At 37.8% G+C, this 23,782-nt stretch overlaps 2 protein-coding genes across 3 annotated transcripts; one reads left to right on the top strand and one right to left on the bottom strand.

The window, feature by feature from the left end:
- Positions 1-1,390: 1,390 nt before the first annotated feature.
- On the top strand, positions 1,391-4,172 carry LOC121971899 (uncharacterized protein At1g10890-like). Of its 2 annotated transcripts, none has more exons than XM_042523404.1 (5): positions 1,391-1,492; positions 1,683-1,815; positions 2,042-2,242; positions 3,309-3,528; positions 3,773-4,172. In XM_042523404.1, exons 2-5 carry the CDS (start codon positions 1,706-1,708, stop codon positions 4,037-4,039), a joined length of 798 nt encoding a protein of 265 aa, XP_042379338.1. In that variant the 5' UTR covers positions 1,391-1,492; positions 1,683-1,705; the 3' UTR covers positions 4,040-4,172. The 2 variants fall into 2 exon arrangements, with proteins under 2 accessions (XP_042379338.1, XP_042379340.1); XM_042523406.1 differs by lacking the exon at positions 1,391-1,492 and adding an exon at positions 1,915-1,966 and having other exon boundaries at positions 1,688-1,815.
- A 245-nt stretch (positions 4,173-4,417) lies between these two features.
- Positions 4,418-20,920, bottom strand: LOC121971898 (probable protein phosphatase 2C 12). The gene is made up of 9 exons (XM_042523403.1): positions 20,532-20,920; positions 10,281-10,452; positions 8,921-9,074; positions 8,754-8,817; positions 7,500-7,607; positions 6,792-6,917; positions 6,473-6,708; positions 4,651-4,856; positions 4,418-4,568 (listed from the first exon to the last, which is right to left on the bottom strand). Exons 1-8 carry the CDS (start codon positions 20,727-20,729, stop codon positions 4,661-4,663), a joined length of 1,254 nt encoding a protein of 417 aa, XP_042379337.1. The 5' UTR covers positions 20,730-20,920; the 3' UTR covers positions 4,418-4,568; positions 4,651-4,660.
- Positions 20,921-23,782: the final 2,862 nt, after the last annotated feature.

Raw genomic sequence — 23,782 nt, 5'->3', positions numbered from 1 at the left:
GACTACTCTGACTTCGTACTACTATTGTGTTGCGACACTACTACGCTCAACTACTACAGACGGACCAATAACGACACCCGAGCTCAATCATTTCTCTATCTCCATGTTGGGTAACTATTTAATTAAGTTATTTATTGTTTAAGAAAGTGTAGGTTATTACATTTTCTTTATTTTAATTTTACGATTGTTAGTGGATTATCTATCGGAAAGGTACAAAGGGTATGAGTCTTAGAGTAAAAGTTGCTGAAGGTTTCGAACCAAGTAAAATATCATGTTCTATCTTAATTCTTTTCTTAATCTTTCTTTTGCTTAGCACTCACCTCACATGAAAATGATCCTACGAATCTTAGTTGCAACTCTTTAAGTTGTGATTAAAAATCTTTGGTACCATTATATACAAAAGACAACAACATCATTAAACCTTAAGAATCCTATATACAAAAAGACTACCACAACATTAAGGTTACATTTGGTAGGATGTAATTTACCTTGTAATGTAATCAGGATTACTTATAAGGTTGATTATTTTATTTGATTTAATTTTAAACTTGTAATGTAATATAATCTGGATTACAAAAAGTAGTGAAGTTTTGTAATCTGGATTACAAAACAAATACTATGTAATTCGATTACATTATGAGGTCGCCATTTAATCAATATACCCCTAATCCATCGCGGTCGCCGCCCACTGCCGTTGGTCGCCGCCCATCGCCATCGGCCACCGCCGGTCGCTATCTGCCGCCGCCGGTCGTCGTCGCCGGTTGCCGGCGACGGCCGACGATTACCGGTGGAGACGGAGGAGGCCAACGGCGGCGGCCGCTAGTTACTGCAAGCTCCGGCAAAGGTGCGGCGATCGTCAATAGAAGTCCCAGGATATTTTTATCATTTTATAATAATACGAATTACATTCCTTATAAAAAAATAATAGACACCAAACAAAAGAATGTAATCACCCTTGTAATCAAATATTACATACATTACATTATCAAACGTAGTAATATAATCAAAATTACATTACATTATATTACAAATTTAATTATTTTATAAATTAGATTACATTACACCCCACCAACGTAGTCTAAGTAATTAAAATTTTCTGTTTCATCAATAGAATTTCAAATCTTTATTATTGTAGCAAAGATGATTTTAAGTATTTCTCACAATATATTATTGAGTTATATAAAAAAATTTAATTACATAGAGTCAACTTATAGCTAACAGTAGGGTCAGCTTTGAATCTCAAATCTTTGTGAATCAAAGTTCAATCGAATCCAATTACGGCATGATTTGTATTCTTCCCGTGAATGCCAAAATTGGGCCGACATAAATTATAATGGGCCGACCCAATTTAGCCCAGTTCAAGGCCTTCTCGGTGTATTAGTGCGTTTATTCGCCTCCCAATCCCTAATCTCGTCTGCTTCAGCTATATCTTCCTCCCTCGTCTACTGCCTCCAAATCGCTTCCCGTCTAGCAATCGCCTCGTTTGGCCGCGGTAATCCCTTCTGTTTTCCCTCACACTCACCTTTTCTGTTCCTAGTTTACAGCTAATATTTGCGTTCGATTTTACCATTAAGTCTTTTCTTCCGGTTCTTGGATGAAAGATCGGTGAAGATATATTTTTTTTTATTGATGACGCTCTAAATGATTGTTTATTTATTCTAACTTGGATCCTCTCTTGCCAGATTGATTATAGCGTGTTAAAAAGATGCCTCGTACGGTATCTCGATCTCCTTATAGGAGAAGACGCTCTCCATCTCCTCGATACAGCAGGAGGAGGAGCAGAAGAGAACGCAGTCGATCCCCTTATTCGTATAGGTGATCTACTTCAATCCCTATGAACTCTCGTTTGCCTGGTTTTATATATCCTTCTGGTTAAGGTCGGATTTGGAGGATAATGGTTTTCCCTAACTATAGCTAAGTTAATTGCTTGTATCATGTTGGGTGAATTGTTGGCATCCTGGAATATGTAAGCTTGATCCTTTCTTTGATGATTTTCAAATATTATCCATGCAATTGTCTGAAACTCCTCTCTGTTTTTCAGAAGAAGTCGCTCTCCTTCTCCTTCTCCGAGATGGCGAAAGAGTCGCTCCCCGAGCCCTCAGAGAAGAGCTAGTCGATCTCCCCTACCAAGAAGACACAAAAGGCAGAGGAGCAGGAGCATATTGAATTCACCTATACACAAGTCTGAAAGCCCTAGTCTTGATTTGCATGAAAGGCAAAGACTGGAAGAGGAGAAGAAACGGTAAGAGTTTATCCTCCTCTACTTTAGAGAGGATCTTGAGCCTTCAGTTTAGTTGCAATACTGCTCTTCTGTGCATTTTTCACGAGGGCGAGCCGGAACCAATGGTCAAGTTAATTCGCGAAGCATGTGTTTGAAGTTTCAACTGACATTACCTGTAAATAAGAAAGATGGATATAGCATAGTTTCAACTGACATTACCCTTGAAAAGTCATTTGTATCGACTGCTTTGACAATCATTCCTTCAAAGCAGTTGAGAACTAAAGTTCCATTGATTTCCTGAATATATGAAGTTACTTTTCTATCAGCTAGTGTTCTTCAAAGGGACTGGACTGGCCAGTTTGATTAAGTCAACCATGAACTGGTGTCAAATTCAGTGATTTGGAGCCCTATATCAATCATGCATCACTCAACTTGTCGAGAATTCGTCAAACCTCCTCATGGCGACCTGGACCAGGGGAGCTATTACTAATGCCTTGAGCAGCCAAGTGAGGGTCCCGGTTTAAAAACATTGTAGTCAGTTGCTTTTGCTTTGTGTTTGCTCATTGGATTTTGATAAGCACCGATAATTTTCCTTCCATTTCTAAGTAATAAAAAACATGGCAAATTGCACTGTCACTGCCTTTCCGCATTGTAAAAATGAGAACTTCTATAGTGTGGCGGCTGTGTATTAATGATGGAGAAATTGTTGTGTTTAAGTGATTAGTTTTAAACCTGTACAGGTTGCTTGACATTTTCTTCCACAGGCTATTCTGAAGGAAGCTACTGGTATAGTTCCACTTGTTATATTTGATGATGCAATTGGTGCCTGCTTTATCTACTGTTCACCAGTTTGATAATTCATTTGTTTGGATCTGGATTCTTTAGAGGTATGCCTAAAAAACATAATCTTGTATTTAATGAATAATAAGGATGAAAAAGAAGGCTTGAAAGTCATGATTAATCTAGCTTATCATGCTGTTTGGTGATCTAGTTCAAGGCTGTTCATCCTGTTTAGGAGAATATCTCCAACTCAACATTTTGTATGTGAAGAATGGTTCTCTTGTTAACATCCTAATTCCACCAACAGGCGACAAAAGGAAGCAGAATTGAACCTTATAGGAGAAGAAACTGCTATGCGGATTGAGGAAGCTATCAATAAGAAGGTCGAGGAGTCTCTAAATTCTGAGGAGATTAAACAGGAAATACAAAGACGAATTGAAGAAGGCCATAAAAAGTTGCTTGTTGAGGTTGCTGCTCAACTTGAGAAAGAAAAGGAAGAAGCTCTTGTTGAGGCAAGAGAGAAAGCAGTAAGCATACTCTTTAAGATATCCGCATCAAACAATAATCCATGCTTTACTTTTTTTGATCATTTGTTTGACTAATTATTTAGTTTTGCTAGTCCAGATTCTTATTTCTTGGTCACAATTATTTTTTTTTCAAAATATGTTTTGTTAATGATAGATAATTATTTAAATATTGATTGGAAATGCAAAAAATGGACTACTTGATTTGCTTCATTGTTCAAAGTGGTTTACTCCATTGGCTTTGCAGGAACGAGAGCGAAGGGAGAGGGAGGAGTTGGAGAAGATGCTCGAGGAAAACCAAAGAAAAGTGGAGGAGTCTCAAAGGAGAGAAGCTTTGGAGCAGCAGCAAAAAGAGCTGGAGCGGTATCTCGAGCTGGAGCGAATACAGAGAGAAAAGGAAGAAGCAATGCGGAGAAAGAAGATGGAGGAGGAAGAAGAAAAGGCAAATCAGATGAAGCTATTAGGCAAGAACAAGTCTCGACCTAAGTTATCCTTTGCATTCGGAGTGAAATGAAAGAATAGAGGATGTTGCACTGTTGTCTCCTGTTAGTCTGCAACCTGTGCTACTTACCAAGTTCTTTTTTGGTGCTGTGTTCAATTTGTGGATGAATCAAAATTTTCAATTGCATATTCTTCTTCTGCTAAAAGTGGCTAGTTGTCTTGTTGAAGATTGTTTATTCATTGTATGCTAAATGCACAACAAATAGCATAACAAAGCACTGGTTAAACATTGTTCAATTGCTTGAATTCTCTTTTAGCTAGAAGAAATGTTTGTGTGAACTACATCAACATATGGAAAGAAGATCGTTCGTTGAACAAATAGAATGGCAATATAAATTTAATGAATCAAAAAATTAAGATGACTGTAGCAATCAATGAACACAATATTTCCTAAGATCAATATAATTAAGGGGAAAGAATTTACCTCAACAAAAAAGAAAGCACAGACAAGAAACCTAAATATGCATCAACTTCTATTTTATATAATGTAGAGATTGCCACTGCACCACAACACTTTTAGTGATTGTATCTTCAGGTACAATCTGTGGATAAAGAGACAAAACTATATCACAAAATAAGTGATTACATTGTAAAAGAGGTGTGGGGAATAATGATAGACATTACCTCCATAAGATTATCTTCTTCCTTCCATGGCTTCCTTCTTGGTGTTGCAGGCTGCGCAAAGGAAGGGACCATCCCAGGGATTGATCGTTCCATGTTTGGTTGAGTTATCATGTAGAGAAATGCCTTCGCCTGGTTTCATCTCCAGTTGGCAAATAGCACAGTTGAATGGCCTGAACATGGGGCATGCTGAATACTCTGGATCTAACCTGCCATTAGGCGATTGTTACAGTCAGTTCAACTTTCACAGAAAAACAAGAAGATCATGAATGGCATTACATCAAGCTTTTGCTTTACGCATATACTGGAGGCAGAATCACCATGATAATGGCACGATTTGGATGCAAGAACTTGACATTAAGTTTCAAGACAACTGTTGACACTTTTAAGTGACTTAATAGAATAATCACATGACTGACCTCATTTCTCTCATTTTGTTAGAGGTAGAAGCTGTAATTTCATTCTTATTATAGTCGAGGAGAAAAATGACCTCTTTTCAAACCCTAAGGAGATATTTTTAAGAATCTTAAAACTCTAGAGGTCTGTTTGAAAGGAGGTGAGGGAAGGGTAAGTAATAGAAAGGTATCTTTTACCCTTATTTGGGAAGAAGGTGAGGGAAGGAGGTGACGAGAGGCGAGGGGAACTTTTACCCTCTCTTACCCCTCAAATGGCCTATTTTCTTACACGCCAAATTAGGGTGTAAGGAAGTTACCCTCTCTTTCCTTTCCTTCCCCTCTCTTCCCGTTTCATTAATAAACCTCCCCTCACCCCATCCAAACATAGGCTTAACATTTTAAAAAAACAAATAAATTTCAGGGGGTGAGATATAGTTTCCCATTTATGTGAATATCCATCCTCATCCCTTCCTCCACTGAATCAATTGAGAGGATGCAAACTTTAAAATCTACTAATTCATTATGTGAATATCCATAATGAAACATCTATATTTCTTCCGATTTTTTATCCTCGAATCTACTTATTTAATCTATTGTCTAACTTGTCATTTTCTTATGAGAAAAAGGAGATGAAAGAAAATTTGATTAGAAATGATAAAATAGAATAAAAATATAGATAATGATATAAAAGAAGATCGAGCTGGCGTAGGAAGATCTAAACTCCACTTAATGAAATAAAAATTTAATTGTGGTTGTTATTGTTTAAAAATAAAGCAGACTCTGAATGGTAAGATATAGTTGCTGGAAGAAAATACCAAGGCCTTCAACCATATTGTTTGACTTGTATGTCTCGTAAGGAAAGTGAATTGATGGTTCCAAGTCCAAATAAGGTTGAAATATCCTGGTTGGCAGGGTTTGTGTTTGTCATTTTGGGTCTAATTAATCAGTATTGAAGGTAAATTTCTCTTTTTTTGGATGACTGAGTGTAATTTAGCATGCCCAAGGTGATGATTAAATAACTCAGACAACCTTCAACATGAATAAATAACTAAATACTAACATAGACTCGTAGTATTATTAGAAAAGATAAGATAAAAAATATTAAATATTAAGATTCATGAGAAATGGGCATATATCTAATATGAAAAGGAGGGAGAATATATTAAAATGGTATACCCACGTTCAAAGACAAGTAATAAATTTTATAATTAAGGGCTTTAATCTAAGGCAGATAAAGAAAATATTTTTCAATATGATACAATTAATTAATTTGTATAGTTTTATATATGATAGAATGTATGTAAGGGATTCTAAATAGTTAGAACAAATAAAGCTTCATTTAAATTCTGAAAACTATTGTGGTAATTAAACATTCACCATGTGAGGGAACTTGTAAATAATTTTGTCAGGTATAGTTGCACTATACTAACCTGTGGGCTAGAACTGGAGATCCATCTTCAAAGATTTCTTCTACCATATCTGCTTCAGAGTAATCTCGATCTGAAAATAATGATGACTCAGAAGATCTTCTTCGGAACATGCTCTTGAACATGCCTTTTCCAGATCTCTTAAAATTAGGAAATGAAGGCGAAATTTTCTCTGGTGGTAATATATCGACAACGATGCATGTAGTATCATCTCGAATTCCCTTTGGCTGCACAGCTTCCTGAAAAATAAACTTAAAACTATATCCGAGCCACAGTAAACGTGTATATTTAAGCACTTTTGCATGATACGTCATGTACTTACCTTAACAATTCTGAAAGCTGCAGCTTCTGCTGGCAATCCACGACAACAACTAAGCACCTTTTCTGCTGACAAAGCATCCCAGACACCATCACTTGAAATCACAAGACGTCCACCAGCATTTGATAGCTGAAGCAATTAGAAACATCATTTGTCAATAAAAATGCCTGTGAAATGAAAGAAGATATGTAAAACAAAATTGCACTTTGGCGTTCTTGTTCTGATAAATGTTGATTCAGTTCAAGTGTTCAACTTAAATCAACAAGGAAATGCAGAGAAACGCAAACATGGATTGCTTGCCTACGGTACATGTGAGGTGACAACAATACAGATAAATTACAAACTGTCTTACTAAATGGTCATAGTACATTGGACGAATGGAACATCTAGGTAATGTAGAGATGTGAGATACTATGAGTAAGAATAGAAAAGAAACATTACTTTTTCTGTTTTGTGAACTATTAGTCAACTTAATCATTCATACTGTAACATCTCCATATGTAGTTGATCTTTTTTCCCTTCTGAGATTGCATTGTCATCGAATGGTAATGCATAAAATGTCATTGCCCTATGTAAATCTAGATGCAAAAGTGAATCTGCCACAGACAATAATGTTAAGCCTCTTTGATTGGAGACTAAAAACACAACTATACATGAGAACTCAGAAAAAATTATCTCAGGGAACTAGAAAACTTAAAATTACTTACACACCTTCACTTGCTTCACATGTGGAATAGGAAGAATAAATTCGCCAACATCCTGGTCACCAATTGATCTTGACAAGCACAAGCCACCTGGCCAGCACCTAAGGGGGCCAAACTGACAAAAGTTCTTGTTAAAAAAAGAGCAACAGAGGAAGGCAAGAAAAATTCCACAAGTCATATTTTACTCTGCATATGTGAATTTCGCTTCTATGTAGTTTAACAAGGAAAGCATGAGGTAAATGAACGTGAAGCACCACCCACTTGCCCTTTTGATGCAAAGGTTCATCAAGGTTTTGTATGGAAACACATCCAACATGAACCGAACAAGGTGAGGCAGCAAACCTTATCCAAGTACATTATTTAGGAAACAAGAAGCATGACAATTTACAAGGACTAAGGACATATTTCATATATATGTCTATAGTTTTAGAATTTTGGAGAAGCGATTAGGAGGGCATAGTCCCACAATGGTACGGAGTGACAAGCCTCATGTCTTACAATGCTCAAAAGATGGCATAATACTTGGAGGTGCTTTTTGAAAATGAACAAATTCATGGGATCCCCGTTGATGAACAATACCTCAAATCCATGGCCAACGTGGTCTGGGTCAATGCTCACAGAATGGTCTCATCAAGAATGTATGATCGTGTATGGAATACACACTATAATGATTCATATAAACAGCTCATTAACAATAATAGCTTCAACTATGGGAAGCATATGTCCATGGGTGAATAGATAATGTTCGATGTGAAGTGCATCAATGTATATAAACAAATGGATATAGAAGTTTTTTGTTTTAAATTGATAAACATGTTAGCAAGTTCTCCATTATGTATTTTTATGGGCATACCATAAAAATGTTCTTATTCATTAAGACAAACGGTACACCTGGTCCTGAAGAAAAAATATATTAGAAAGATAAAAGGTGGAAAACAAGAAAAAAAAATAAAGGAAAAGGAAGGTGATTTTGTGCCTTCAGATACCAAATAGAATGCCAGACATTCTATTTTGATCAATCGCCCATGCCTTTCACTACTGCATGACCAAATAATATGATCCTATAGAAATATACTTTGTTTCTAGAAAGCATGTTTAATTAAACAATCAAGGAAACTATGGCCGACAATATGAAGTATGACATGGTGAGGGGAGCAAGCATAATACATTACATTCCATTACATATGCAAGGAACCAATATAGCTCATTTTCAAGCCTAAACTTAGGTCTTGAACTATACGATGAAGGCCAACAAAAATACCTCAGCCCCACCAGCAACATTCATTCTTCCAACTTCTCCACCATGAGTTGTTATGCGTTCCACCCTATGACAAAACTGACCTTCTTAAGGGAGTGAACATTGTCAAGGAGACATTTTTAAGAGAGAAATTAAACTCTGTAGGAAACACAAAAAGCATGAGAACATACTCTTCCTCATTGTCTTCCAAACGATGGTCCGTTGACAAAAAATAAACTGAACCTTCAGCAGATTCAAGTACACAGCGCGAGTCACCAACTGATGCCACAGTGACAACCCATCCATCAATTATCACAAATGTTACAGTTGTTCCAGAAACCCTGGCTAAGGAAACAAAATCAGGTATCAGTTTCTCAGAATGAAATTATATTCTTTTAGGTGAAGTGTTGAATCTGTGGAGCTACAGCTAATCAAGGTAGAAAAATAGACAGAATCCTTGAAAGTCTGGAAGTCACTGAGACGGGAAACCAGATCTAAGATTTTCACAATTATCCTCTGTACTATTAATTCAAAAACTAAAAAGTGGCCACACCAATCAAACTTCCAAACATTAACTGTCATTAACAGAGTAAATTCACAATACAAGGTCCATTCTTTGGTTGCTAACATGGGAATAGAACTAAATTCATGAATAATAGAGTTCATATCATTGTCATCATCAACAACACCATCAGTGACAACACTAACTAGTCATCTATTACAACTATTTTGGGTTGGCAATATGAATATTATCTTGTATCAGACTTTTTAGGTGTAATTCTAATTTGATTATAAAATGACAAAATAAGTTAAGATGGCACGGAGATATTAAGACAACTTCCAAAATTCATAATTATGCAAGTTGAATCAATTGGCGTTGAAGATATGACAGAGACAACTGAAAATTCAAGTTAATATAATGAAAAGTGGTCTACAGTACAACTGAAATGGCATTACATAGAGATCAATGGGAGGTGATCCATTCAGTCAATCCCAATTAATTAGTAAAAATGGCCTCTTGTTCTTGTACAAGTGAAAAGTATTAGGTAATGTATAAAGGAAGAGAAAAAAAATTGTTTCCTATTCCACATGTCATGTCTTTCTAAAAAGTCCCACATTGTTTCTAGCTACATTCTTTACTTTATTCTACCTACTCCTGAATGAATAATCATTTGCATTTTTTTAGAAATACCCTACAGGAGATAAATGTTCTCGAAGTTACCTAGCTATGAAGCCGTTGATTAGGTAGTAAAAAACAACATTTAGTTACCATTGAAACTGAAAAAGTTGCAACCAATAAGAAAATCACTAACATCAATAGAGTCGAGCAATTATAACAGCATAAACATAGTTTGTTATATTCTTGAATGAATAAAAAGGCAAATGTACATCTGGTAAAAAAAAATTAGAATCACATAAAAATTATGTGAAATGATCCAACAAAAATAAACAAAGATTAGATAAACTAAACTTAAATGATATGACATGGTCTAATAATTATGAAGTACATAAGATCCCGCAAGCCAATACAAAATTTGCATAGTATTGTACCCATTTCTTTGAAATCCTTATCAGTCTTGATAAATCCTGCAACCAAAGCTCTTGGTAATGCTTGAACCCATTCATTCCTGCTAAATTCTGAAGGAATGGAACTTAAGACATTGTTCAAGAGATTCTCTTTGGAGTATATAGCAGCTGCAGAGCCATTATGCCCATCAAAAAGCTGCATGGAGGAAATCAAATGAACAAGGTCAGCAAGCAGAGGTGATCCTACATTTGAAGCGCCAGTTAGCTGTGATTAGTAGAGGAGAAAAATGAATGAATCCAACTGATTCTTATGTTTTTTTATTGTAAATTAAATGAGCTACGAGCTAATACAAAAAGGAAGTTAAATAGTTATAATTTAATACGGAAAAACAAGATTACTAATTTGGTCGCTATTTTTCAATAGAGGTGCTTTGTAATATCAAAAAATCAATATTCAGAATTTTTTTAAAAATTATTAATATCTAAACAAAATACATGAGCAATAACCAAATAGGAACTAGGGATAGAGAGAGAGAAAATATAAAGATAAATTCATACTTCCAAAGCTATGGGTAATTCATACAACTAATTAGAAACGGAGTTTGATGAGACATTATGTTGGCAAAAGGCGAATACGCTCGCCCCCAGCTCCCCCACCAACCCGTCCTAGGGCCAACACGAAGGAAGTAAATCACGGATGGCTACTAGCCTTTGGAATAGTGACTAGCACATAAGAGAGGCATTTACCTCGGCTTTGCCGAGATTCGAACATTATGTCTCAATATCTAGTGGATGACATTTCAAGCCATCTTAATGAGAAGCAAGAACTTTGCGATGCAATAATTGCTCTACTAGGATTTAGGTTGTCAAATAATTTATTTTTGGCTATTTGTTACAGAAATTATATCATAGTGGCATACTAGGATAACAAATTCATGAAAGTCTCTCATAAAATTGATTTTTTTTAGAAAAATGGAAAACACAATAAAAATAACAAAATATCTCTTCATTATCTAGCTTTTAGTATAATCACTTATATCTAAGATGGTAGAAGAATTTTGCCAAAAAAAAATTAAAAGATAAAATAAAAAATAAGATTCCACATAATTGTATGCAATTGCAGCCCCTTCATGACTCAGTCACTAAACCGAAAGGCCAACAACCCCTTTGATCTTGTGAATCCACTTTGGCAATTTATGCATCCTTTATTGCCGTCGATGTCATCTATATCAAATAGCTGTTGTCGAACGACCACCACCGTAGATGTCGTTAGGATAGCTTTGATTCTTCTCCGACTGATCAAATATGCATTCTTTTCAATTTGAGTTCATTTATAATCTTTCTCATTTCCTCTTCCTCATCCCTCTAATCTACAACCCATTCACAACTTTGCAGGTCAAATCTGAACATATTCAATTTGTTGTGTCTATGTCAACTAAGATCAATAATTGTATTGCTCAACCTATTTTGCATGGGTGACATTGTTCAGGTACAAGTGACACACTGAATTAACCACGTGTCTCCCTGTTTAGTATGCCAACTATTCAGTAGAAATGTTTTTGGCCATGGCGCCTAACTCGACTAAAAATTTCAATCCATCAACAGAACACTATCAAAGAGAAGGGAGGAGAAGAAAAGAAGAACCAGTTGGTTGGAGCACTAGTATATGTTCCAATCCAATTGTACCAAACAAAGTTCTGAGTAGTTAAACACTAGGATGTTACAAGAACCTATACTCTTATCCAATGCACGCTCTTGTCTAATGCATGACATTCAATTGGTATTAATACAATATAACATCATTAATCAAGATCCTTATTATATTTTCTAAATTTGCATCCCCAGAATTCTAATTTAATTCAGTTTTAAATTTTTTATATGTTTATATTTGGAAGTAAACAAGCTAAATAGAAAGAATTAGAGATTAAAATTCTTTATATTGATCTCAACACTCTTTAAAGTTTTCCAAAGTTTATCATGTGCTGGCAGGACATTGCACTGAGATCGTACTATTCCAATTGAATACAAAAATCCCAAAAATGATACTTTATACCTTGCTATGGAGGAATCAATCTCCTTCAACACTTGATTTGAACAAAGTTCTGAGTAGTTAAACACTAGGATGCTACAAGAACCTATACTCTTATCCAATTCACGCTCTTGTCTAATGCATGACATTCAATTGGTATTAATACAATATAACATCATTAATCAAGATCCTTATTATATTTTCTAAATTTGCATCTCCAGAATTCTAATTTAATTCAGTTTTAAATTTTTATATGTTTATATTTGGAAGTAAACAAGCCAAATAGAAAGAATTAGAGATTAAAATTCTTTATATTGATCTCAACACTCTTTAAAGTTTTCCAAAGTTTATCATGCGCCGGCAGGACATTGCACTGAAATCGTACTATTCCAATTGAATACAAAAATCCCAAAAATGATACTTTATACCTTGCTATGGAGGAATCAATCTCCTTCAACACATGATTTGAATTAAGAAGGGCAAACTAAGATGGCTAATTGGTGCAAGGTTAAAAATCTAAATCTTTATAAACATCTTGGTGTTTAAATAGAAGGAGATAGTGTCAAATATCACCATGATGTATATTGATACTAGATGGCGCTAGTCGTCATTAATCATGAGGTGAGGAGGGGGTAGGAAAAGGTAGCAAAGGAGGAGGAAGAGATAGAGGCCAATGACTAAGATTATCCATGCACTGATTTCTTCTCTAATTGAAGCCTCCAATGCCATTGAATTTTCCTCTAGATAAAGATTGTATGCTCCTCACTCAGTTATTTGCTTCATCTCCATGTTTCTGCCTATGATGGCAATTCATACTCTTGTCAAAACCTCCAATGTCCCCAATATTTCTGATTATCTTGACATCATTTCAGGCCAGCAGAATGAATGGGCTTCTCAAGGTATGAGTTTCAATCTCTGAATTAGCCATCAACTAATTGTTTGATATGCCTATTTGGTGTTTATGTCATTGACCAAGATTGTATTTATTTGTTGTTGATCGAACCAATCATTCCTTGGTTATATAATTGACTAGCTTTCATCATTTCCATCATTTTAAGGGGATCATATGGCCCAACGATGTCACTTGAGTCTCCTAAGCTATATGAATCATCTAGGTCTTTTCTTGTTAAATTCTCTATATATCTTCTAATACTGAGTTCTTTGTTCATGTCTTTCATCAAGTCCATTGAGTCATTATAGAACTCTCTTGCAACATGTATCATTGATTGAGAGAATAAAATGAGATGAGCAAACAAGTTATCCACTTGGATTGTTAAAGAAGCTAGGATGGCATGGAAATGTTGTCCTGCCCTTTCATGACCCCTACAGAGCCACTAATATAATCAATTACTATCACATTTCTCCACTTGTGCATTCGTTACTTCTCTCTGCACTCGGAACACCAAAGAAGCCGAGATAGTATGCCAAGGTTTTCCAACCCTTTTTAACCCTCCCTTTTATGGCCCTCCCATTCATGACCATGTGGAGTGATAAACGGAATCAGCTACCACCATCATTTCTGAACTTGTGAATTGTTTCCTCATTCTCTTGCATTTTCTTATTGCTTCGGTAATATTATACTTACAGGACAAAATGATCTTGTATCATCCCTGAATCTATAGGAGCATTTTGTGATCATGTTGGACAATTTGCCAATTTTCCTACTTGTGAAGATGGATATCAACCTCAAAGGCATTTTCATGAATGAAGACACACAAAATTCAAAGGTGGACTTGTGATTACCAAATTCATTCTAGATGACAGCCTAAATGTAAAAGATAGCTCAACTATAACAGACAAATTTGGTATATTACTTGAGCAGTGATCATGTCTGGAATCAGGGAAGATGGTGCATTGGTTACGTGGCGTTGATGCTGACCATGCGGAGACTCCAAGAAATCGTAACCTAGTACCACTATAGGACTTGTGTACCACATAGAAGAATTAGAGGCAAAAAAACGTCAGTCACAGGGCCAGGGAGGGGTCCCCGACACAGACACTCTGACGCTCAAGTTAGGCAAACGGTGGTGGAGAAGATGAATAGTAATAAAGAAGAAATGATCTTTGATAGCAAAGTTTCACGTACCTACGCCTCTAGGTAGAGACCCCCTTATATAGTATTACTAGGGCTATAAACAAACCGAGCCGAGCCGAACTTTTGGGTGTTCAAGCTTGTTTGATAAGGTAATCGTGCCAAGCCGAGCCGAGCTTAAAATGAATCAAACCTTTGAAATGATTGTTCAAGTTTGGCTTGGTTTATTTTTTATGAGCTTGAGCTTGTTTGAAGCTTAGCTTGAGCTCGGTTCGTTTAGATGTTATCGAGCTCCCAATTCAAGCTTGGCTTAAGCTTGATTCAAGCTTAGTTCGTTTAGATGTTATCGGGCTCTCAATTCAAGCTTGTTTGATTGTTTTTTGATTGGTTATTGAGCTATAAATTCAAACTTATTTATTTATTTTATTTTATTTTATTGTTTATTTAATATGTTGATATGAGTTTTATTAATGAACATGGTTTGTGAACACTGTTCACAAACGTTGTTCACGAACATTATTTACAAACGTTGTTCACGAACATTAACAAGTTGAACACATATGTGTTCAAATTTGTTTGTTTAGTTTAACGAAATGTTCAAGCTTGTTTATTTAATTGATCTTATGTATATTGAACGAATATAAACAAGCTCTTATCAAGTCGAACACTAAGCTTGTTCACGAACGTTTGGTTCATTTACAGCCCTAAATATTACTTTTCCTCTCTACACAAATCTCAATGCATTACCAAAATAGAGACGACCATTATGGCATTCTGATACCTTTCCTAGAATAGGCTTGCAATTCCTGCGCTTTGCAACGTAGAAGCTTCTTGTGTATAACTTGCATGGGGAATATTCGCAAGATGATAAAAAGGAATATTAGGCCATTGATCTAAGGGGCCCTTAGTACCCTTTGCTAGCAGACTGATTGAGTTCCCTTTAACGTCCATTTAGGCCTTGTTCTCGAATGGGGTCGGGTCGGCTAAGCAGTGATGATGATCTCAAGGAATCGACCCTTTTGAGGACTCGGCTTAGGATTCCCGACGAGCCGAGCGGACTCAGGATTTGATCGGGAAAAAGGTCTGATCGGTGGTCCTTCTAGGGACTTGGCTCGAGATTCCTGTCGAGCCAAATGGACTTAGGATCCGATCGAGAAAAAGGTCAGATCAGTGGCCCTTCTGGGGACTCGGCTCACGATTCCCGTCGAGCCGGACCGACTCGGGATTCGATCGGGGAAAAGGTCCAATCAGCGGCCCTTCTAAGCACTCAGCTCGGGATTTTGTCAAGTCGGATGAACTTGGGAGTCTAATCGGAGGTACGATCAATTGGAATATTCAACAGAGTTGTACGCCCATACCGACATTGAGTGTTGACTCCTCCTTAACTTTGATAGCCACCTCAACCAGCTTTCTTGACTTTGACCCCGAACTTGGGAGCCCTACCTCCTTCGTCGTATCACAAGTCTCCTCTTAAAGTCTAGTCGAAGGAGGTTGTAAGCTCGACTGACTGAACACTTATATTTTTTAGTGTTTCTCCTTTCCTGATCAGACGTTTAATCCTTGACCAGTCGCTAAGCTTGAGTTGACGTCACTCTACTACTTGATTATACCACAAGAGCAGGATACGTCTTTCGCCATTAATGCCTAGTGCAGTTATTATGTCTTTTGACCATAATCCTGATTACCGCCTCCCATCTCTAATGAATGCGGAATGGGCCATAAAGCACTAGCCATCTAAGTGGACCTCCCCAAGAACTTCATTAGCCGCCAAAAGATTTTAGAAGATATTCCGGATGATGCTTTCCTTGATATTTTAATGTAAATATCTCTTGATATTATTAGAACCTTGTATTCTTCTGTTCGTGTTGTACTTAATTTCGTGCATGAGTTGATGCTAGCAGGATAGTTGCAAAATACTTAAACACCTCTTGCTGATAGCTCCCAGCGAGGCATAGGCGCGACCGTCCATTCGACCTATGCTTATGACACTTGTGAGTAGTGTCAAGCAAGTGGCAGGACAGTGCCGAGCGAGCGGCTAAGTAATGCACAAGTAGCCTCATGTATGGCTCGACGTTAGGGCACGAGAATGTGGAACGTGGGTGCAAGCAAGCACGCTTATAACTCGATCGATCGGCACGAGAATCTGGGACATAGGCACGTGAGCAAACACGCTTATAACTCGGTCGATTGGCACGAGAATTCGCACATAGGCATTGAGCAAGCACACTTATAACTCAGTCAATCGACCCGAGAGTCAGGGACATAGGCGCGTGAACAAGCACGCTTATAACTCGGCTAATTGGCACGAGAGTCTGAACATAGGCGCGTGAGCAAGCACACTTATAAATCGGTCGATTGGCACGAGAGTCTGGGATATAGGCATGTGAGCGGGCATGCTTATAACTCGACCCTATGGGACATAGGCACATGAGCAAGCACGCTTATAACTCTGTTGATCGGCACAAGAGTATGGGGCATAGGTGTGTAAGCGAGCACGCTTATAACTCGATCGATCGGCACGAAAATCTGGAACAGGCGCATGAGCAAGCATGCTTATAAATCGGTCGATCGTCACGAGAGTCTAGGACATAGGTGCGTGAGCGAGCACGCTTATAAATCGACTGTTAAACACGAGAGTCTGGGATATAGGTGCGTGAGCAGACATGCTTATAACTCGGCCGATCGACATGAGAGTCTAGGACATAAGCGAGTGAGCAGGCATGCTTATAATTTGATCGATTGACATGAGAGTCGGGGACATAGGTGCATGAGCATGCACACTTATAACTTAGTCGATCGATACGAGAGTCTGGGACATAAGCGCGTGAGCAAGCACGCTTATAACTCGATCGATCGACACAAAAGTCTGGAACATAGGTATGTGAGCAAGCATGCTTATAACTCGGTCGATCAGTATGAGAGTTTGGGGCATAGGCGCATGAGCAAGCACACTTATAACTTGGTTGATCGGCACGAGAGTTTGGAACATAAGCGCATGAGCAAGCACGCTTATAACTCGATCGATCGGCACACGAGTTTGGGATTTGGGCTTCTTGAGTTGAGCTTGCCTACATTCATTAAGCATAAATATTTATCGAGCTATATTAACTCATTATAGGCATCCTCTCAAGTGTGATAGGGCTATAGATGATTTATGCTCCACTACCAATCCAAATTCTTTCCTTCCGCATCATGAAGATAATAGAAGCCCGAGGCGAGCTTTTATACCACTTTGTACTGTCCATCCCACTGTGACTCCAACTTGCTGATATCATCGACTGACTTGATCCGCCTCCGGACCAAGTCACCCACATGAAAAATTCTTGGGATAACTCTCCGGTTGTAGTTTTGCTTCATCCGTTGACGGTATGTCATCAGCCGAGTTGCTGTTTTATCTCTGACCTCGTCCACCAGATCAAGCTCCATGAGGCACCAACCGGCATTATCTTCGTCGTACAATTGTCTCCAATCGAAATACATGTCAACCTCTACTGGGACAACTGCTTCTCCACTATAAACCAGATGAAAAGGGGTTATACCCATAGCCTCTCAAAGCGTAGTGCGATAAGCCCATAATGCACTGGACAGTTCATCCATTCAACTTCCTCCAATATGGTCCAACTTGGTTTTGAGTCCTCTGATGATTTCCCGGTTGATGACTTCCGCATGACCATTACTCTAAAATAAGCCACACAGAGGTAAAAGCTTGTAAGATACCATAACTTAGCACCACTCCCTGATTTTCCGGCCCTAAAACTACCTCTATTGTCTGAGAACGAGCTTATAGGGAATTCCGAACCAATAGATGATATTCTGTTACATGAACTTGATAACCTTTTGCTCGGTTATCTTTGCCTCTCCGCTTCCACCTACTTGGAAAAATAATCCATGACCACTAAAAGGAATTTTTTCTGAGCAAGTGCCATCGGAAAGGGCCCTACAAGATCCATACTCCATTGGTCGAACGGGCATGAAATAATCGAGGTCTTTAACAATTCTGTGGGGTGGTGCAGGATGTTTTGGTGCTTCTGACACGATAAACAAGTTGCTACCAGCCGGTCCGAATCGGCCTGCAAAGTGGGCTAAAAAAAACCCGACTAACAAAATCTTCCAAGTGAGTGACCGGCTGCTTGTATGACTCCCACAGGAGCCCTGGTGAACCTCTTGTAGAATATACTGTACATCCCCTGGACTGACACACATAAGCAAGGGGCGAGAGAAAGCCCTCTTGTACAAGTGATCTCTAAGGTGAATCGCCCGACCCTCTTCTTGATCATGCGCACTTGCTCCCGATCGGAGGGTAAAATTCTTTACCGGAGGAACGAAATTAATGGCGCTCTCCAGTCGCACTGTAATTCTAGCTCGGCTTGCCACTCAATGTGGGATATTAAAAGTGTTTGCTCCACCGGCCTGTCTAATGCCTAAGGGACTAAGGCCCTGGCTAACTTGGTCAGCTCATCTGCTTTCTGGCTCTCCGCTCGGGGAATTTTCTGTAAGGTCACTTCTTGAAATTCCACTTTTAACTTCTCAAAGGCCTCCGCATACAACTTTAGCCGTTCACTGTTGATCTCGAAGTTGCCTGAAAATTGTTGAACCGCCAACTAGGAATCCGAGTAGATTAAGACTCAGACGACCCTCACATGCTTCGTGGCTTGCAAACCGGCTATCAATGCTTCGTATTCGGCTTCGTTATTAGTGGTTCGATAATCCAACCGAACGAACAATTGCATTCTGTCTTCACAAGGTAATATCATAAGAATCCCGACTCCACTGCCTTGCCGAGTGATTGACCTGTCCACGAAAATTTTTCAAGTTTCTTCTAGCTCCAGGCTCTGTATCTCGATCACAAGATCGGCTAAGGTCAGGCAAACGATGGTGGAGAAGATGAACAGTAACGAATAGGAAATGATCTTCGATAGCGAAGTTTCGCGTACCTGCGCCTGTAGGTGGAGACCCCCTTATATAGTATTACTTTTCCTCTCTGCATTAATCTCGATGCATTACCAAAATAGACCGACCATTCTGACATTTTAACACCTTTCCTAGAATAGACCCACAATTCTTACACTTTGCAGGGTAGGACCGTAGAAGTTTCCTGTGTACAGATCTGAGAGGCCCTTAGTGTGCTTTGCTGGTAGGCCGACCGAGTTCCCTTTAACGTTCATTTGGGTCTTGTTCTCGAACGGGGTCGGGTCGGCTAAGCAGTGATGATCATCTCGAGGACTCGGCCCTTCTGGGGACTTGACTCGGGATTCCCGTCGAGCCAGGCAGACTCGGGATCCGATTGGGAAAAAGGTCCGATCGACGGTCCTTCCAAGGACTCGACTCGAGATTCCCATCGAGCCAGGCAAATTTGGGATCCAATTAGGAAAAAGGTCCGACCGACAGTCCTTCTGGGGACTTGGCTCAGGATTCCCGTCAGTCGAGTGGACTAGGGATCCGATTAGACTAAAGGCCCGATCGGCGGCCCTTCTGGGGACTCGACTTGGGATTCCCATCAAGCCGGGCGGACTCAGGATTCAATCGGGAAAAGGTCCGATCGACGACACTTTTGAGGACTCGGTTGGGGATTCCGTCGAGCCAGGCGGACTTGGGAGTCCAATCGGACCAAAGGTCCAATCGGTTGGAATATTCGGCCAAGCCGTACGCCCATTTCAACCTCGAGTGTTAACTCCTCTTTGACTTTGATTGCCACCTCAGTCAACTTTCTTGACTTCAACCCCACCCTTGAGGGTCCTACCTCCTTTGCAGTATCAAGCGGCATGTCTAGACCTATCACCATGTGGTGTCTGTATTCCCTAATACCAATTAATTTTTCTTCTCATTCTCTAGACGACTAAGACTTTTCTTGTTGTTGATATGAGGATGATGTGCTCTTAAATTTCACGATTCCTGGACGTTACTGCTAAATACAAGCTTCAATTCGAGGATTTCCTCATTCGCGATCTACATTATGGTTCCTCTTCTCCTTTAGAAGAACACATGATATAATTAAACTAAATTTCACTCACTCGCACAAATATCAGAATCCGGAATCCTTTCAAGGAATAGATCAGTTCTACAAACACTCAAATAAGTATGCACGAAGCAGCCATCCACTGGGCAAAAAATGCAACCTTTTCTATGCATTGGCCAAAACAAAGAACTGGCAGTTGGTTCCTAGATAGAAATAAGGTTTATCCAAACTCTGAGATTGGTAAGGGAGAGGCATTACCGCAAAGACTGAGAATGTGGTGTCGGGCCGCTGGGGAACTCGCTGGCACTCAGTCATGACGAGTGTGAAGTCCTCCCCCTTCTTGCTCTCGCTCGCCTCACCGTAGATGATGTCCGGATTCTCGATTCGCTCCCAAGACATCTCCCGCCTCAGCAGCACCGCCAACGGAACCATCCCGTCGCCGTCGGTCGCCGCCATCTCGCCGCAGCGAAGCTTCGTTCGGCGCGAGGAGAGAAAGGAACACCCTCAGGCGAAATCAGCAGTGCCGCGTCTCTCCAGTAGGGGGGGCGTCGAGGCAGAAGAAATCGAAGCAATCGCCTGGGATCGGATTCGAAGCCAAAGCGAAGACAAAATTTCTCTTCCTTTTCTCTTTTTTTTTTCAATTTTTTTTCTCGAAATAGCGCCGAGGCGGCAGTGTCGGAGGAAGGTCGTACCGATGACGTGTCGGAAGGCCATAGGTCCTCCATACCCACACGCTAACGTGCGCGGCAATAAGGCTAGCTAGCAAAGCTGCCGGCCCGCCAAAGTTTAATTCTTTTTTTTTTAACTTCCTTTTATTTTATTTGATTTTTATATTTATTTATTTACTATTTTTTGGTTGAAAATTCTAATTCATAAAAAAAAAATCTACTTTCAAACACTTTTAGTTATAATATCTTTATCGCTTCTTAATTTTCTATTTTTTAATTTTAAAACAATATTTATCCCTTTTAAATACATTGGAATCATTCTAATATTTTAAATTTTTTATAAATATTATTCTTGAATTTTATGGTGGAATTTAGATTCATAGATTTAAATTGGGCTCAAGAATTGATTCAGAAGGAATCAAAATTGGTTCATAATTTTAAATTCTAATTTGTTCAAAATACTATTTCATTAAAAACATTTAAATTATTTATATAATAATGTTAATTTATATATATATATATATATATATATAATGAACTTATGCAATGATCCAGAAGACTTTTACTCTGATGGATCTTATTAAGGGGTAAATTTTATTTAATAGAGGTTGATCTAAAAATATCAGACTAAATATCTGGATTATTATAATAAATTATGCGAAATATCTGGTTGATCTTATTAAGGGGTCAAATATCTGGATTATTATAATAAATTATGCGAAATACTTTAAGAAGACTTTTAAGTGCTGGGAAGAAGCATCGACGTAACAACGGGAGATTGGACATAATAAAGATAGCGATATAAATTATTACATATATAAGTATAATGCTACTTATATATTCGATAGCTATAAGGCGTTTTCGAGTTTTTTTTTTCATTATACCGGAAAATTATCGCGACCATCTTATAGAGATCCATATGGTTTAACACTTGCTCGGCAGTGTAGTCGAGTTGGTATTTAAGTAGTGCTTATCATCAACTAGGTATAATTTAATTTCTGATAGATATAAATACTACTTTAAGTTATTGGATGTCCTTGTTTATGATTTATTCCCTTTCATAATATTTGCGACAGTCTTGAAGGGGCGACGATTTCATTTGTTGTCACCGGATATGATTAATTATATATATCTTACTATTTTTGTTATTTTATTAAGAATCTATCCTTCTACTAATTAATTTTGGTAAAACCTAAAATAAATTTACATTAATGTCTTTTTTTTATTCACAAAATAATTTTAAAATTTATTAGTAATTTCTATAAATGCACATATCTAAAGTTCGGGACTTAATTGAGGCGTATTATTAGAAATTTTTCTCATTAATCAAACAGAAATCTAAAGTTCGAGATTCAGCTGCAGCATATTATTATTTTTTTCATTAATCAATTAGAAATCTAGAGTTTTTTTTTAGTCCCACATCTTAGAATTGGTAACACTGCGAGCAGAGAAGCTTAAATACTTTGGATCCGACGAGATTAGAAAGCATACTTTTCTCGACTTTTTAGTTAAATTAAGTTAATTTTCATACAGTGTAGTATTTATTTCTAACAGTTTAATATCTGATATAAAAAATTAAATTAATTTTTTATAAAGAAAAGTCGGTTACCCACACGTAATTTTTTATAAATACCCCTAGAGGTATATAAAATTATAAAAATATTAGAATTTTACCTCATTATAAAAAATAAAAATAGGGACAATTCTCAAAAATTAAAACTATTTTTATAGGTCAATTCTTCTTCCCTTAGATCTCTCACTGTATTACTCCACCTGGTATAAAGATATAGCTCACGCAATGCATGTACACGATCACTAGTTTATATATATATATATTGGTCGCTGCTGCTGTGCAAGCCTGGTGTATCATTAATTTTTATTTTATTTTTTTGAACTCCCAATTAGGTAATCAGATTTTGTGAAGTTGAGTTATTATATTAAGCAAAAAAAAATTAGGAACGAAAAAGAATAGGTGTTCATAAGGTGTGCAACATAAGGGGTGCGACATATAGTTTAACATGTTAGATATTTCCTTTAGGTGTATTTATTTGTAAGTTGTGCATATGAATATGAACTGAACCCGTTTAAGTGATCAAATTTGAGTTCATTAGATTTCGGGTTATCGGATGTAGATTCGATGTGTGATCAGATTAATTTACTATATAATGGAAGGGTCCTCAATGGATTAGGTATCTTTATAGAACCCTCATTCCCCATTGACGAAAGTTTATACTGCACCATCATCCTTAATTCCCTCGAAAGAGCTCCCCTTGTTTGCTTCCACTTCTTCTTCTTTCTCAAGGATGTTGGATACTGTGACGACGTTATAGGACGACTATGTCACTACATTTAGGTTCCTTGTCTTTACAGTTTACATTATTTTATTATGCCATGATTTGTAGAAATAAGATTTGTTAATTAGTCTCTTGTTGTTGTATTTTCTATTTGAATTCTTATTCGGCTCTTAGAATTCATACAACATAAGATTTCAAGTTCTTTTAATTGGTACCAGAGTCACAGCTATGTTTCTTCGAATTTCATAGTTTAAAGTTAGGGTTTTTCGTCGATCTTTTTGTTATGATCGATTTGTAGCTAAGGGGAGGTGAATAACTCATCGCGTTCATTGTCTTGATGCTTCGTGATGATGTGTAACAGAAAAGAACTCGAAGCAAACACTCACAACGTTAACAAGAGGATTTACTTAGTATCCACCTTAAGAAGAGGTGACTAATCCAAGGATTTACACACGACGCTAACTCCACTAATAAAACTCTCCTTCTCGGTAACTACCGGAGGTGGAGAAACCTCATACAACAACTCAACGCAAGAAGAAAAATACAA

This window comes from Zingiber officinale, chromosome 4A (genome assembly GCF_018446385.1).
Source record: "Zingiber officinale cultivar Zhangliang chromosome 4A, Zo_v1.1, whole genome shotgun sequence".
NCBI classification, from domain to species: domain Eukaryota; kingdom Viridiplantae; phylum Streptophyta; class Magnoliopsida; order Zingiberales; family Zingiberaceae; genus Zingiber; species Zingiber officinale.
This window is presented reverse-complemented; position numbering and strand designations above follow the sequence as displayed.